This window comes from Ischnura elegans, chromosome 9 (assembly GCF_921293095.1).
Source record: "Ischnura elegans chromosome 9, ioIscEleg1.1, whole genome shotgun sequence".
NCBI lineage: Eukaryota > Metazoa > Arthropoda > Insecta > Odonata > Coenagrionidae > Ischnura > Ischnura elegans.
In genome coordinates, this window is record NC_060254.1 from 74,475,082 (window position 1) to 74,489,211 (window position 14,130).

Genomic DNA, 14,130 nt, shown 5'->3' on the forward strand with positions numbered 1-14,130 from the left:
AACCGGGGATCTTGCCCTGGGAAATTTTATAAGTAGTGAGTTTTAAGTTTTTTAAGCATTTTAGAAGAGTCATATGATCAACATTAGAACACTGATAACTCGAATCTCGTTATCTGAACACTCTGGGGAAAATCGACAAGCCTGACACATTATTTCCTCACACCCATAACGAATTTTTGAGGGGGCTCGGGACCCTTCAGGCCCCATGGAGTCGGCGCCACTGCATAATATAACTTAATTAATTTCTTGAATTATTGGGGGGGCTCCGCCCCCCCAAACGAATTATTGAGGGGGCTCGAGCCCCCTCAGGCCCCATGGAGTCGGCACCTATGATGGGCATCTTACATAGAAATAAACTTTGGGTTAAAAACTTTAAATATTTGTGCGTGATTATTCACTTCCTGACACCAAGGGCAAGAACCCACACTTTAAAACGTGCGACCTGAGACTTTAGGTGACGGGCCAGTACATTACAGTAGTCTTTTGAACTATAACCTGATGATAGATAACCATGCATAGATTTACCTTAGCATTTCTCATGGTGTCCCTCTCACCAGCTTCCTGAAGACTGCTGGCTTGCTTTTGCAGTGATTCCAATTCGGCTCGGGCATCATCCTGGCCTAACAAGGCCTCGTTTGCCTCCTTGCGCAACCTATCAATTTGGCTACGCGCCTTGTTGGCCTCCTCTACAGCAGCAGCGCATTCTTTCTCCAGGGTTTTCAACCTGCAAGGAGTACAAAAACATAAAGAATGAGAAAATTGATTATCTTTTATGAATGGTTGATTCTATAGCAATGAGCAGTAATTTAGGAGATTTTGTATACATGCCCATGTTTACTGCATAAAAAACACACCACAATGATGAACATAAAACTAGTCTATGAAGTGAAAGTGGTTAGGATGGCTTTACAACTTCAATAAACAACTGTTACACCTTTCACATTTTATCCTATCAATTAGAGGCCCCTTAAAATTGCACAATTCTTAAATAAACTTCCAAAAACTGATGGTAGAGTCAAAGGAGAACCTCATTAAAACTTGATGCACTGATAGACAGTTGCTGTCACATCACTGTCTTAAATCTCTTTAGCCAGAAAAAAAGGATGGACTGTTGAGAGCAATAGCAATGATAAATGAAATAATATCATGTACATTAAGAACATTTTTGTAAGCAGATGGGTTGCTATTTCTAGGGTTTTATTTGACATAAATTTACTAAAATGAACAAAGTAATATCAATGAAAGTTACTTAATCTCTTCATTCATGAAATGAAAAGGGTATTTTTTTCCAATTATAGATGAAAACCTCACAAATGGAATTTATATCATACAAATTTATGATAGCTAACAAAAATTTTAACAAAATAAAATGTTGAAATTCACAGTAACTTGGACAGAGTGATTACATTGGTTAATGTTCAAGGGGCTATGGCATGGTAGGAGGTGCACTTATGATTAGCTACATGTTCGGATGCTGTGGTAGGATAATAATAACAAACTATAAACCAATAAACACAGCACACAATCCATCATCCATGGATATCCATTTTCTGTGATAGGCTCACAAAAAGGGGCCCTACATATCACATCAGCCCATTCTTTTAACAGGGCCCAGGGTAGGTCTCGGTGACCTTGTTTCATCATTATTCACTGGAAGCTACACTGAATTCAAATACATGTCTTTTAATCTGCAGCAATTTGCTCCAAAAAGTCTTGCATACAAATGTATACGAAATAAATTTTCCAGCATTCCATCGCATCATTAAATTTAAAAACGTAATAGAATTTTCCATCACCTGATATGACAGTTTTCAAGCTCCAGTTGTTTCTCTCTTTCAAGACGAGAGATTGCTTCACGATTCCTCCTTACTTCTTCTTGAAGTTTTTCTGCTGATCTCAGCTCAACCTCTCTCAGCTGTTCTTCCAACATGACCACTCTATAAAGATAAGAGGCAACTCTCATTCAATCATTCATTTAGAGTTCATTTTAGAAATTCTTGTTCAATAAAAAATATGCGAGTGAGACAACATAGAGCATTAGCAAATATAGCAATGCTAACTAGCACAAACTTGGGTAAAACTTGAGGCATTTACAATTATATCACACCCAAGGGAGTATCAAGAATTATTTTCTGGGGGTGGCACAAGGGCCTGACAGGCAAATGGTCTTCTTGTATATGAGATTAGGAACAACAAACATTCAACAATTACTATGCAAAATAATCTCTTTATTTAATATGAAATTAAATGACTAAGGCTCCGTAATGTACAACACAAAACGAATAAAATGATAAACCGTATTAAAAATCTTGTCCATTTTTTTAAACGTCAGAAGTGGCCACATACTCCTCCCTAAATCTGCCCATGATCACACCAAGTTCCTTCAAAGTCAGAGAAATTCTCATGAGAATTTTTTGGTTACTGCTAAACATGATTAAACCTTTCTAACCCATCACTGCTTCTGGGAAAAATTAAATTCAAGACTTCTCATTATAAAAATGTGAAAATTTTCTACTCAATCATAATTACTGCGGCTGCTACATATTTTGCCATAAAATTTTACACCAAATAAGAACATGTAGTTTAAATATTTCCTGAATAGAGCTAAAAGTATAAATTTTTGATGTTACCCAGAAGCAACATTGAGTTATACTGAGTTAAATAATTATAACCATAAATTTTGTCATGACAAGAAAATAAAACTCAGACATTACCAATTATGACACAACAAAAATTTCAATTACTTGAAAAATGTGATAAACAATTTTTTTAACAAAAAATAAGGTAAAATGTGGTGTATGATAGGAGGTAGTTTACATGAAATAATATCTGATCACTCCTACTCGAAAAAATAAAAATACAACATATTCATCAAATATTGAATTTAAAAAGTAAAAAAAACAAGGCGGAATAAATCAAGTGGCCTTTATTTCCACAATATACCTACTTAAATAAATTCTTAGAATAAAAAAATCAAGTAGAGAAATCCTGCATTATCCCCTTCGTAGGTGACATTGCATACCTCCCACGCAGTGACTGGGGGGGGGGGGGGGGTAATGAGTAATGGGTTTTAAACTGATATTAACACTTTTCTTGATCGAAGAACTTAATTTGTTGAAGAAATCTATTGGAAATTCATGATTTTTCAATATTTTTTATTCTTTTACGAAGGAAAAAAATGTGATTTTATGCTTCGAGGGCCCCCCCCCCCTCCTACAGTTACCCCACTGCTCCCAGGTACCCCCCAATAAGTTTTGAGCTGCCTCTTCATAAAAAACAGCCTTAATACGATCCTGGAACTAATTCCAATAACTTTTTTTTTGCAACAAAGTTGACCTATTCTATTAAAATTCATACAAACCAACAAGGCTACTGACAAACATAACCTGTACAATCATTTCTCTTCAACAACATTTGAACAAAAACTGATGACGCTTCACTTCTTTTTTTAAGAACTAGCAAGCCATCCGGCTTTGCTCGCAAAGGATAGTACGAAGAGAAGTGGAAAACTTGGAATTCATGATCACATAGTAGGATTTTTAGGCTTGCTGAACAGCAAAAAATGGCAAAAAAAACGATTTCCCTAAAACGCGCACGGGATAAGCTTACATCCCGCTCTACAACATTGATCACTATGCGTAGGTGTGCAGACCCTTACACATCGTGTAAATGCGTACCCCAGCAGTGGCGCAGCGAGGGGGGTGTTTTTGGGGATAAACCCCCCCCCCTCCCAGAGCCCAGATAACTTTTTAAGTTTAATCTATTTAACTTAATAAGATTAATATTACTTATAGAATAATGTAAAAAATTAATAAAGTATCCCTCAGAAGGGCGTAAAACTCATCATCTGAATCATTTACCATAAACTTTTTCTGGGGGAGGGCCACCGCCCCTCCCGCTTCCCCTGGAGGGTATTCCATACCCCCAAACTCCCCAGTATTAGTTGCGACTAAAACCCCCCCTAGACTTCATTCCTAGCGGCGACCCTGTACCCCAGCAAAAAGGTTTGCACCGAGAGGATAAATAATAATAGTAGTATCCTTTGAGTGACGTTTTCCTTTGATCGCGTGAAAAGGTGTGCCTACCACGCAGGATGTCGAACCACAGAAGTTGTATGACGTGACGTAACAGAAGGTATAATGCGAAAACGACGCGAAGGTCGCGTCGGACCACGACCCTCTCTCGGTGGTCATGGTCGGACCCAACCGAAAGTGGCACTACGGGATTCGTGAGCATGATATGCACCTATAATAATAATGTTTATTGACGGAAGAATTATCCAATTACAAATTTCAAGTCAAAAAAGAAATAGAAAATTTTTAAGCTCTTGATCATACAGGATATAGTCGTATAAACTTTCTGCAAAATCACACGGTAAGTAGAAAAAATAAACACAGGTGTTAATACATAAATAATAAATATAAAAACTAGTGATGGGTCGATTCCAAAATTTTATCGATTCCGATCCCGATTCCGATTCTGACATTTCGATTCCGATTCTACCGATACCGATTCCATCGATTCTGATGCCATAGGCTCCAAGAAAAATATCAATTAATTCCAGGCAACAAGAAAACTACTTTTTTAAATATTACTCTGTGAAAGAGTCAGTTGACAAAAGAATCTTTCATATCATTGCTATGTAATTAAAATATAATAGCTAAATTTCAAAACAGAACATGCCTGAAAAGTGGTGTTACATGATAGGTATTACTTTAGAATATTGGCACTCATATATGTCGACAACATATATATATATATATATATCCAAACTACAAGGGAGAGCCCTGAGTACAGGAATTTTCATAGCTGTAATAAAGATTACATACTACGTATATGAATCATGTAATATTTGGCCCTTTCAAATTCTCAAGCAGAAAATCCAATTATTCTACATGCTCAGCCAAATCTTTTGCAAGTTTTGACTTCTCCATGTTACAGTATTAATTCCTGCAGAAAATTGCCTTTTCCTACACAGGTGTGTTATTGAGCAAGTACTTTCCCACCAAAATTGCAAGATTTTGGAGACTTTGGAATTTTTATTAAAAATTATATCAACGATTTGTTGGATCTTGAATCTTAATGGAATTCAAGTGGACGAAGCGAACAACTATAGAACTAAACTTTAGTTTTGTAGAGCCAAAAAAAATGCTATACTTCTCACGTCATTCAATCAACCTTAAAATCTCTTGCTTTTTTAAGTTCAAGAAAGAAACTAAACGCTGCAAATGAATATTACATCGGACGGACGCAGTAATAAAAAAGGCTAAAAGAGCCTTGTGGGGTGAAAACTCCCCCTACCGTGCGACTCTCCTCGGCGAGGGTGGAAAGGGAAAAAGGGTATCGCTTGTTGCCTTTCACGGAAACAGTTCATTTTTCTCTCTCTTAAGCATGCTGACTTAATCTCTTCACTTTACTTCAATACCCGAGGCATATTTCTTACGCGCGGGATGGTTCCGAAAAATATCCAATCCTTAGTATTTTCACTCGAGTAATGCGCTAAATGGTCTAGTCGATCTATACATAATCCTTTTTAACATCCTCAGTTTATTGTTTTAAGTCAATGAAGACGATTATCCATGCTTTAAATGACGATTTGCAGGACTAATGTTTTAAAAAACTTAAAAATCGGCCCCAGTTACCGAGCCTCAGAGGTCCGCGGCGTGTAGGTCAGCCTTGACGCACGATTGAAAAATCGTTCTTATTTCCTTCGTCGCAAACTTTTTTTCAAGATTTCTACTTAGTACTCTTTAAAAATCTCTACTTTATATTGTGGTTCAAATTTTCCGAGTTATATTTTTCGTAAACGAAAGATAATGTCTACTTAATGTCAAATTCCACGTGAAAAACGGGTCGGCCATTTTGCGTTGTAAAACCAGACAGATGAGAGCCAAAATCTTCAAAAGTCATTGAAAGTATAGGCAAAGCACCATATCAAAGGGATATTGCGTTTTTTATTCCACAAAACTCATATCAACGGAAAACCACTTGGACAAATTCAAAGGATTTTGAGGAAAAACGATATCTCGTGTGGCATTGAAAAATTGGTCATGTTTGGGCCTCTGTATCTCACTAAAGGTTCGCAATTATGTAAAATGGCATATAAATCAATATTTGCTGATGATTTATGAGTATTTACGCTGAGTTTCCAGTCTTTATCCCCAAAAAGGTCATTTTGGACTTTATTCAAGCTTTTTCCGATTTCGGACCAGTTAGCGCGGGGTAGGAACTAGGAAGACGATCGGCCGCCGCGGCTGGCGTAAAGGTATTCGGCGCCTACATCGACAACAACAATAGTGTATTCGGCAGACTGAAACTACCAGGCCAAGGCATTAGAATGACTTATCGGCTTTAAAAACTGCATTAATACACGAGTTTCATGATAGCGCTTCCTGTCGGCAGATTGCTGGCCCTACTAGCCTCGAAAGCTCTGTAGCCTTAACTACTCGACTCGACATCCGTAATGCTACTCGAAACGCTCGAGTCGAGTACCAACTACTCGATCGACTTGAATTTTCGAGTACTCGCACATCCCAAGAAGATATGTGTTTTGTTATTACGATTACGTGGCGCGAAAATTCAAATGACTGTTGGAAATGCGGTCGTATATTTTGTTGTTTGAAGTACTGCTGGAATCGGAATCGATTTTTCGCCTTGGCAAGTACTCGTTTTCGATTCCGGTTCTTGGCCGAGAATCGAGGAATCGAAGAATCGAGGAATCGAACCGACCCATCACTAATAAAAACAACTTCTCAGATTAATGTAAAAATAATAACTATGTTATAACTTTGGTCCCAATCCGTACGCCCGTATGGAAACGCATAGCCAACAGTCAAATACAAGTCCTTTTCTGTATATATCGATAAATTTACGGATGTTGCTATTTTTCCTTTTTACTAGAGAAATTATATCAAATGAAAAATTGTAAACCAAACTGATACAGCTGTAAAAAAGTCTCTGAACCGAGCTTCATTAAATTTTCGGGAATAGCGCGGGGGTGTTTTGAAAGCTCCCCGTAATTCGGACTGCAACGGACTTCTTGCAAGGGGCAATAGGCGTAAATTTTATTGGCATTAAGGTTTTATTAATTTTTTCGCCTTTTAATTGCTTCAAATGTGAACGAAAAACAGTTCTACGCAATAGCTGACCAGCGCGGATGATCATCAATCAAATAATAAAGCTAAAAACAGTTCTAAAGCAAGTTAAACCTGCCTCCTTCGAATAAATACCTCATTAAAACTATTAGAATGCTCCATTTTCATTGAGAAGGACAGGTTATATATATATTTTCACTGATTTTAATGTCCACCCGGCAGTATAATTAAAGGGAAAATATTTTAATATGTACTATATAATTGTTCACATGGATTTACACACAGCCGTCATAAAGTATCAATAAGATTAGATTAAGTCATCGTGGTCCATCGGTAATATGAGACTGTGTTTTACAACATTTGCTTGTTTCTTGAGACAGATCAAGTTCACTACAATATTTATTGTATTTCTCACATATTTCAATTTATGGTGAATTTTTGGCATAGTATGTAGCGTTATTACCGCCATAAGTATATGTATTCTACTGAAAACTTTCTATAGCAGTCATCTATTGTAATTAAACATAAAGAGGCAGCAAAAAGTTATTTCTACTTTTCTCTATCGCAGAATGTTAAAAGTAATTTGACATCAATCAAGGGTTGCTATGGAGACATCAACTTAAAGGACTGACCATATCATATCCCGCCCACTCCCTTGAGGTCCAAGACAATGAAGTCATTGTCCGGACAGCGATATGGAAGACGCGACGCAATACGTCATCTCCATTTAAGAGGAGAAATTGGTCAACGAGGACGGACGAGGAATATAAATCCAAAAGGCTTGAGGATGGCATTCCAAATCATTTCGGACGCCGATCGCGGTGCACGGCGCCGCGTAAATAAAGGAATCGCCACCAGACGAAGTGCGCTGAGTTATAGCCCATCACAGTCGGGAGGCGTCGATAAACTTCATCATACCCACTCTAAATCGGTCAATTGAGTGCCCAGCGTCCAGCAACGATCATATACCCTTGCGTCCAGACTGGTCCAGACATGCATACAAGCGCGCAACTGCAGATGTACGCAAATGGTTACCACGCAACGGATTCATCACCCCCGCGCGAATGGTCGTGCTTCGACTTTTTTACGTGACGTATCCATTGCTCAAACATTGGCACTTTCTGTTGAAACACTCTAATACTTTTTTTTAATTTTCATATTCTAATTTATAAATAATTACCGAGCTTTGGATGGGATTCAAATGGTTAAATTCAATGGTTGTCATTGTTGTGGATTTTCATAATTCGTTTGTTTTTTTTAAACGAATAAGATTGCAGATTTTATTTTTAAGCAGTTAAAATAAATTTAGAAATATTACGACACCATCATCTCAAAATTTTCAGACTGTAAATAAAAACTTAAATACTACTGAAAAGTTTAAAACGTAGGAAAAAATACTATCATTGTTTGAGAATCATTTAAATCATAAAAAAAACTTTCTCGAATATTTAAATCAAAAACGGCATTTTTTCTAATTTAAGTGATATTAGCCCTTTCAATAACGCCGAACTCTGCCTTCGTTACAATTTGTATGCAGAAATTCTCTAAATATCAGCCAAATACACGAAAGCCAGAGCAACCATTTAGGATAAAATAGCGATATTTCATCTCAGCCAGTAGAAAACTGCTGATAAAAATACATATTTCTGAAGGTTATTGCAGAACTACTTCCCTGTGTCAACTCTTCCTTTTAACAATCCAGGAGAAACAATTGATTTGCGCGTGTATTTTGAGATCAAGGAAAAGAAATTTTTGAACAAGCCTTACAGATTGCTAAGAGGGGAAGACTTTATCAAATACTAATAAGCAAGGTCTGAAAGACGGGAAAATGCGGTTGGCTTTGAAAATGTTCACGGCTAACACCAGAAAATTTGAGGATTCTGAAAAAAACGGGTGATAGCACGAAACGATAGCGATGTGGACTAAGGTCTCCGAGTAAAGGTCAGGTGAAGTAGGTTGCCCACATCTTAAATTTTTCGGTATCGGGTATTTTGGTAGTCACCAGTGAAACACTTAAATACAATTTACCCTCTCAAGGTAATTTACCTTACAGGCACACAATCTGAAGCTTACCTACCTTAAAATAGGCACACCTATTTAATAACCATTCATCCAACTTAATTTGCATAAATAACGGTTTCAATCGCTCTAATTATACAGGTAATTAGGGCGATTGAAAATAATTACGGCGATTGGGAACTGTATGGTAAATGAATCTCGTACAAATGAGCAGTATTATACGATAGTAAAATTGGTTATCGCAGCATATACATAAAAGGGCTGTTTTAGACCATTGGGGTCATTAACTTGACATTGATCTGTATTTTTCTGAGGATGGATAGGGTTTGGATACTCAAAATTACCCGATATCATTCAAGTTTTGGATAGTTATTTCGAGGATAGTAAATTTTCTCAAGACTAAGGGCTGTGTGTTCCAATGGGGAATATGCGCAATTTTTTAAAAGTACTATAATAAAAAGGTGCCAACATCAAATGTACTCGCCGAAAATCTGGCGGATAAATAATGTTTTTTAGCCGAGTTATGAGTCTTTAAAAATTAATCTTCATCGGCTGCTTAAAAACACGACGTCATCTGAGCGTGACGTCACGGTACGGTATCCACTGATGACAGACTAAGGAAACGGATAGAAAATCGGTCTATGCAGGGGCTCAAAACGCAAAATTGGCGAAAATAATTGCTATTTTTACTTCGATATCTTGCATTCAAGGCTCTACTGCTCTACTCTCCAAGAGAAGTGAATGGTGTACCGTCCGATGACGTCAGAAGGTGGTCCAGGTCACGTGACTTCAAGCGATATTTGAGCACTTTTGATTAGCATTAGACGTTTGTGGAATACTAGGAGAGTTTTAGCTTTTATATTAGGACTCGTGAGGAAAATTTCTATTCAGTGAGACTTACTAGCGTCACTAACAAGCTTCATGCATGTCATTGTCATGGTTACGAGGGACGCAAAAACATTCATTTTAACGAGATGGTTTCCGAAACTTACGCGAGTCTCGGGTTATTCTCTGATATCGAGTTATTAATACTTCTCCTTAAGACGACGCATCACTCCCGCTAACCCAACAGCATTTTGTAGTCTTTTAGAGACTTGATACACACTTAAAAGTTACGCTATCATCTACAATTCTTACTTTAATCGTACTTTCCAATAAGGAATAAAGCGGATTGGCAAGTAATATTTCGTACGCACCTTGCCTGAAGAGTGGCATTATCCTGTTTGGCTCTCAGGTATTTGTCGTCTGTGCTCGACTGGTTATCCGCCAAGACACTGACTTGCTGCTGAAGAAGCCGGATCTGTAAGGAGAGAGAAAAAATAACCTTAAACACATTTTTTCAAAGAATACCAAACTATGCCCATCGATAAAAATGACATCCCATCGTAGAAACAAAAAATAATGAATGCAGAGAAAGGACAAGGAATGACGGACGAAGAAATTAATGAACCAAAATTAATATTAAAATTCTTGCACGAATAATAATAATACTCCAATAACCAAAATTTAAATAACTTGAGAGGTACACGATGCGAGACCATGGTCTTATGATCCGTCCGTTGGATGGGACGTTAAGCCGTTGGCCCCCTTGGCGCCTTTAATTAGGAGCAGGCTTTATTCCGACGACAATTTTTTTCACATCTGTTATGGGCGTGAATCGGCTGCTTCAGCTTTTCTTTTAGATAATAGAGTTGTAGATAATAGAGTTGTGATATAATAAATGTACATTCATCACTCGAAGCTCAATTATAGGTACCTATACATAATCAATTATAGGTGTGAATATATAGGCATCAGAAAAATAAAATTCGAAAGAATACGTTAAGGGAAAAGTATTAGAAAAATATACACTTCAGAAAAAAAACATTTTTTAGAAATTTCGGTTTAAAAAAATTGATCGATGATGTGTAAAACGGACATTAAAGTGTATGAATCAACACAGAAATGTCTCTCATAAGTTTTTTTATTGTATTGGAATTGATCGCTTCGTTTGCATGACGGAACGCCTCGAACTAAGATGTCTTGCTTTGTGGTTACCGTCAGTACATTACTTTTTCCCTCTGTCGGCAAATCAAGAGGTGTTGTGAAGGAATCACCCGGTTTACAATACTGGTTAAAAAGGTAGCTTACCTCCCGTTAAGTGAAAGAAAGTAACGGCTAATACACCAATGATACACTTCTGCAAGCCAAACAAGTGAGGAACGTCCCCGAACAAGCGATGAGATTACCCTAAAAAGAAGTCTCCTACGGCCAACTACTAGTATTGTGTACAAGTAATTCATTGCATAACGTGACCCACTTCTGTTTGGCAGGGAACTCGGTGGAGGAAAACAAACATCTATGGATTCGAAGAAGGAAACACGAAAAGGAATGCAAAGGGAAGTTTAAATGCAAGAAAATTACAAATGATGAGAATACAAGCGATTCAATGGTGTGAGTACATCAGGCACGTCAAAGATTACGAGTGGTCCATTATTTAGTGAAAAGCCGAACATCGCGTTGCTGTAGCAATAGAATCATCGAAGCATTGTCTTGAGTAGCTTGGGCGTTACCTAATATGGTTAAATTAAATTTCAACCGTAGAATACAAAGCTAAGATCAGCTTTGGTAAAAATATTTGCAGATTTTCCAACACAAAAGAGAACTCGTTTAACTCTACCGCTGAATGCGCTGAATGTCGCCATTTCTGTCTAAGTGCATTGATCTTACGGACGGAAGCGACAGTTATTGGTCTTCCGAACGCAATTAATGGACGAATATGATGACCAATTTACGAAGCAATCGTCCAATCATTAAGGACGCGGTAACCAGAAGTGCTGCAGGGCATGGCGAGACGGTAGCTTCAAAGGGAGTAATATTGTGGTTTACTGAAGTTATTTATGACACAGACTACGGGCTTCAAATAAAGCATGCGAACAAAATAAGTTAAGGTCCATAGAATAATCAGCAGTCGACTGCTATAACCCGCTACGCGCCGCGAAAGGACTATTAATCGATCTAGATTCGATCGATTAGCAAAATTGATATAGTTAATCCTGGATCTCAGAATGAACCGATGACTAAGCATATCGATGGCTTGACGTTCTAACAAGTATCTCAAAATTTGGCCGGTCTGACACCAAACAATCTTCAACAAAGTGTAATAATATTAAAAAATAAAATTTAGGCAAAAACAGGTCTTTGTTGGCAAATGTAGGTATGCTTATTTTTCAGTTTCATGAATTTTAGGTTTTTAATTTTATCGTAAAATTAGAAAAAATTAACAGTTTTTTTGCTCTCCTGAAAAGTTGCTATTTTTGAGATGCGTGCTGTTAGAACTTATTGTTAGCCATCGATAAGCGGCAAAGTTAAGTTACATTCGCAGACAAAGAATAGCATAAACATTGTTAGAGATACCAATTGGAGATAAATTATACCGCTAAAATTATATTAACTTTCAATTTACTGAAACGCGGCAAAGAATGTAGCAACAACAATGTTTCAATTTCGTGCTCGTGAGGGAGAAATTGTTCGCCAAAACATGAGAATATATATTATAGAATATATATTTATCATGCTCTAGGCATCACCCAAGGAACAAAATACAATTTACAATGCAAAGTAGCTCACCAAAATGCTCATTTGGTACATGAAAAATAAAACAAAAATAGCTGTTAACACAAAAAAATTAGATACAGCAGTAAAGAAGTGAATTTAGCAGTATGATACCAAAATAGTAACTTGATAAAAATATAGAATTATTTAGATTTTCCTACGTTGGTAATATGTCGGCTGTGATTTATTTAACACAGTAAATTTAATTTTTCTCTGCATTGAGTAGATTCATGTATAACTAATTTTTGAATGCATGGGTGGAGTTCCTCAGTCGTAAATCGTCGGTGAGAGAATCAAAAAATTTAGATGTCGTAGTGAGAAATTATTTTTGGTACGCAGTTGTACATGAAATTGAATAACTCGAAGAATTTTCCTTTGTGAGAGATGCCATCTGATTGGTTTCTGACCTATTCTCGAACATTTTCCCGACAAGTTAATTAGGATTTCTCTCCCTGAAAATCTTATAGAGAAGAACTCCAAGTAAATATTTCCTTCGGCCAGAAAGATTTACCCAGCCCAGGCTGATTCTATACCGTGACACATGAACATCTCTTCTTGAGTCACATGCATATCTTACAAATGAATCAAGTTGCCTTTGTAATTTTTTATCCTGCTCCTTCGGTACGTCATTATGTACGATATTACACAAATCATAGAAAGGGAATACCAAGATGAAGATTAGCACAATGAAGGGGAGATCAAAATATCGATGGCCAAGTTTTAACAACACGTATCTAAAAAAAAAAGCAACTTTTCAGGAAAGCAAAGAAAACAATTAATTATTTTTTGTACATAATTTTAATTGAAATAAAAAATCAAGAGTACATAAAACTGAAAAATAAGCATACATTTGCAAAAAAAGAGTTGCTTTTTGCTTAAATTTTATTTTTTATTAACAGTATTAGCAGTAATAACTCAGAAAAGCCAAATTTTGAGATACGTGCTGTTAGAACTTAGCCATCGTTATTTCTCTTTCGCCAGCAATAATTATTTTGATTTTCTTCTTCCTAACTCACGAAAGGGTGTTAGGATAATTGGGACAGTGGCGCAGCGAGGGGGTGGGTTGGGCGTAAACTCCCCCCCCCCCCCCCCAGAGCTCAGAGAAATTAGAAAATTTTATCCATTTCACTTAATTTGATAAATATTGATTATAGAGTAGTGTATGGATTGATAAAATATCCCTCAGAAAGCCGTAAAACTCACCATTTTTAACTATTTATCATAACAATTTTCTGGGGGAGGTCACCATCACTCCCGTACTAGTTGCTGTTAAACCCCCTTCCCAGCCTTAATTCCTAGCTGCGCGCCGGAATTGGGAAACTTCAAAATGGCAGGGGAGATCTCCTTTACGAGCAACCATCAAAGCAGCCGACATCGACGTGTAAACCCAGCTAAAGAGTTTCTGCGTTTCAAATTCGACCCA

The 14,130-nt window shown here is 37.1% G+C and overlaps 1 protein-coding gene across 5 annotated transcripts in view; it reads right to left on the reverse strand.

The window, feature by feature from the left end:
- Positions 1 to 14,130, reverse strand: part of LOC124165736 (rab11 family-interacting protein 4B) — a 569,850-nt gene that overhangs the window by 12,318 nt on the left and 543,402 nt on the right. For all 5 annotated transcript variants that reach the window (XM_046543222.1, XM_046543223.1, XM_046543221.1 and 2 more), the window contains 3 exons: positions 10,310 to 10,413; positions 1,797 to 1,937; positions 526 to 724 (listed from right to left, as the gene is read on the reverse strand). In XM_046543222.1, the coding sequence (XP_046399178.1) occupies positions 526 to 724; positions 1,797 to 1,937; positions 10,310 to 10,413 (444 nt within the window). The remainder of the gene's footprint in view (positions 1 to 525; positions 725 to 1,796; positions 1,938 to 10,309; positions 10,414 to 14,130) is intronic.